The following is a 2654-nucleotide window of genomic DNA, read 5'->3' as shown; positions in this document are numbered from 1 at the left end:
ATCTCTTCCATTATTTAATTAACCTTAAATTTGAATCAAAGATCAAAACAAAGTAATGTTTAAAATACAGTCATTTTAGGTCTAAAAATGGCATACAATCTAGAGGAGGAAAAACATATACTTACACAATAGTGTTTCATATGTACATGCGCTATGTGTGGGTTCATCACACAAACAGCCTTTATCCAAGCTACGGAAAAATCAACTGATTTGCCCCAACAGCAAATTAAGGCAATCAAGTGCTACATGTACACTTCTATAATTCAACAACAAAAAGGGATTGAAATGAAAAATCAACTTGTCTCCATCCAGTTCTCCATCCTCCCCTTAATCCTCTATATATACGGCACCGTACCAATGCTTCAACCAACACATCCAAATTTCAGTAGCCACAAAATTCTCATCACTTGCACACAAGATTAATTATTCCATATGGGTCAGAGGCTTTCCTGCTTCCACCGAGGCAGCGTCTCCCGGCAGGTGCACCAGCCGGACTCGCCAGCGCCAGCCAGGGTCATCGCCGCCGACGGCTCACTGAAGGAGCTTCCAGCGCCGTCGTCCCCCCTCGCCGCCGTCTCCGACGTGCTTGGCCTTGACGGCCAGACGCCCGTGGCGTCGTCCTTCGTGTGCAACGCCGACGCGCTCTACTTCAACGAGCACCCGCCGGCGCTGGCCCCCGGCGACCTGCTCCGGCCAGGGCAGGTGTACTTCGTGCTCCCCGCGGACTTGCTCGGCCGGCCGCTGTCGGCCGCCGACATGGCCGCGCTGGCCGTGCGTGCGAGCGCGGCGCTCGCGTCGTCCGGCAAGCCACAGCAGCGGCGCGGCGGCACGAGCAAGAAGGCGCTGCACGTCATGCCGGTGCAAGAGTACGCCGAGAACGACGTTGACTTGTTTAACGAGACGCTCAACGAGCTGACGTTAGGGCAGGCCGGGGCGTCCCTGATGAGCCCGGCGAAGAAGGGCGATGAGAAGCTCGCCGCAGCGGTTGAGCGGTCGCGGCTGAAGCGCGCGCTGAGCATCATTCGAGAGTAAGCGCGCTGTTTTTTCGCGACCGTGCCCAAGGAACGTGTCATTAAGAGGAGAAGAGAAATTTTTTAAGCGCTGAGCATCATTCGAGAGTAAGCGCGCTGTAGTTTCTTCGTTTGTTTTTTTTTCTTTTTGGAAACCATTTTGTAAGCTACAAGCTTATAATGGTTCAGTATAGATTTAGGAAAAAGGAGGGCTCTTGAGATATGAAAGAAAAAATTGAATAATCCAGTAGTTGCAAAATTACAATAATCCAAAAAAACCATTAGTTGCAGAATTACAAGAATCCAAGAACAATGGTTCGTTTGGATATTCATTCTGGTGTACTTCTGTGTTTCCGACTTTTGACACTCTACTCCCATGCATGTATGAGGAATTTTTCTGTCTTAGAAGTTACTATTATAGAAAAGATCGATGGTTTGATCGACCAACTAAAGAAGCAAAGGACAGAACATGTCATTTTCTCACGGTAAATTGTATTATATATCATCTAGCTTATATATTAATCAAACATAGCAGTGATAAATTAAAAGTTCATCAGCTCTTTTGTCCAATCCAAGAAACATCACACACGCCCAATCTACTTTGAAAAACAAATTTTCTAGAAAAGTCAATGGAACAGAGATCAAGCTAGCTCTTCAACATTGCAGTTTCATGGTGGTAGGTCCACTAATCCACTGTGCCGGATCAGAGAAGACACAAACGCGCGCGCGCGCACACACACACATCTCATCGTCAGTCGTCTCTGTCGATCATGCCGTACGTCATGCGTGTCCGATCCTACCTCGCATGCATGTGGTCAAGGATGGAGAAATGAGTGCAGAAACGTCATGCGTGTCCAATCCTACTCCTACTTGCTTTTTTCCCAAGGTCCGAGCAAGAAATGAGTGCAGAAACGTCAACATGAACATGCATGAGAAGCAGAGACGAAACTTCCATGGTCAAGGATGGAAGTCAGTTATTTTCAGTAATCAGGCATCGGCAGTAAATTGTGTCCCCGGATCGACACTCAGATGTATGCTTCTTTGACGCTTTCGTGTGCATGGAATGCATGTTCAACAACTTCATCCATGGACGACTCACTGGCAAGTCAAGTAGAAATGTACTGATGGGAGAAAGGCTTCATCTGGCCAGACACATGCGAGGGCGTAAGTAACTACTACCTTACTGATAGTCAGCCCACGCGAGCCACCCACATCTTCTACCTCTCGATCTCTGCACCCTAAGCAATCTCTCTGAATATATATAAAAAAAAGTGAAACTGTAACGAACATGGCACCATTTATGCCATTTCAAGTGATTTTGGTGATCGTATGACAACGCAATCAATGGGATTAATGGTTTTATTAAGTGAACATTTCTAGATCCCAGCGATGAAGTAAAAAGGCAATACAAAGCAATACACGAAGAAAGAACTCAAAGAAACGTTGAATTGGATGAGTTCTGCAGAAAACAGGAGCACCGGAAGAACCGATGCATGTAGCATCGGTGCATCCGATGGTTGTCGGAAGTTCCGACGTCCTGGCATCGGTGCAAATTTGATCACTAAATGGAGATCAAGCGAAGACCAAGTCAAAATAGCCAAGTCACCGGTTGAACTGACGGCGTCAAGCTAGGCATCGGTGCAT

General features: G+C 46.9%; 1 protein-coding gene across 1 annotated transcript; it reads left to right on the top strand.

Moving 5' to 3' along the window:
* The first annotated feature begins 350 nt into the window (after positions 1–350).
* On the top strand, positions 351–1300 carry LOC120653925. The gene has a single exon (XM_039931591.1). It carries the CDS (start codon positions 433–435, stop codon positions 1030–1032), a length of 600 nt encoding a protein of 199 aa, XP_039787525.1. The 5' UTR covers positions 351–432; the 3' UTR covers positions 1033–1300.
* Positions 1301–2654: the final 1354 nt, after the last annotated feature.

Source organism: Panicum virgatum, chromosome 1N, assembly GCF_016808335.1.
Source record: "Panicum virgatum strain AP13 chromosome 1N, P.virgatum_v5, whole genome shotgun sequence".
Classification (NCBI taxonomy): domain Eukaryota; kingdom Viridiplantae; phylum Streptophyta; class Magnoliopsida; order Poales; family Poaceae; genus Panicum; species Panicum virgatum.
Note: the sequence above shows the minus strand (reverse complement) of the source record. Positions and strands in the feature narration are given on the sequence as shown.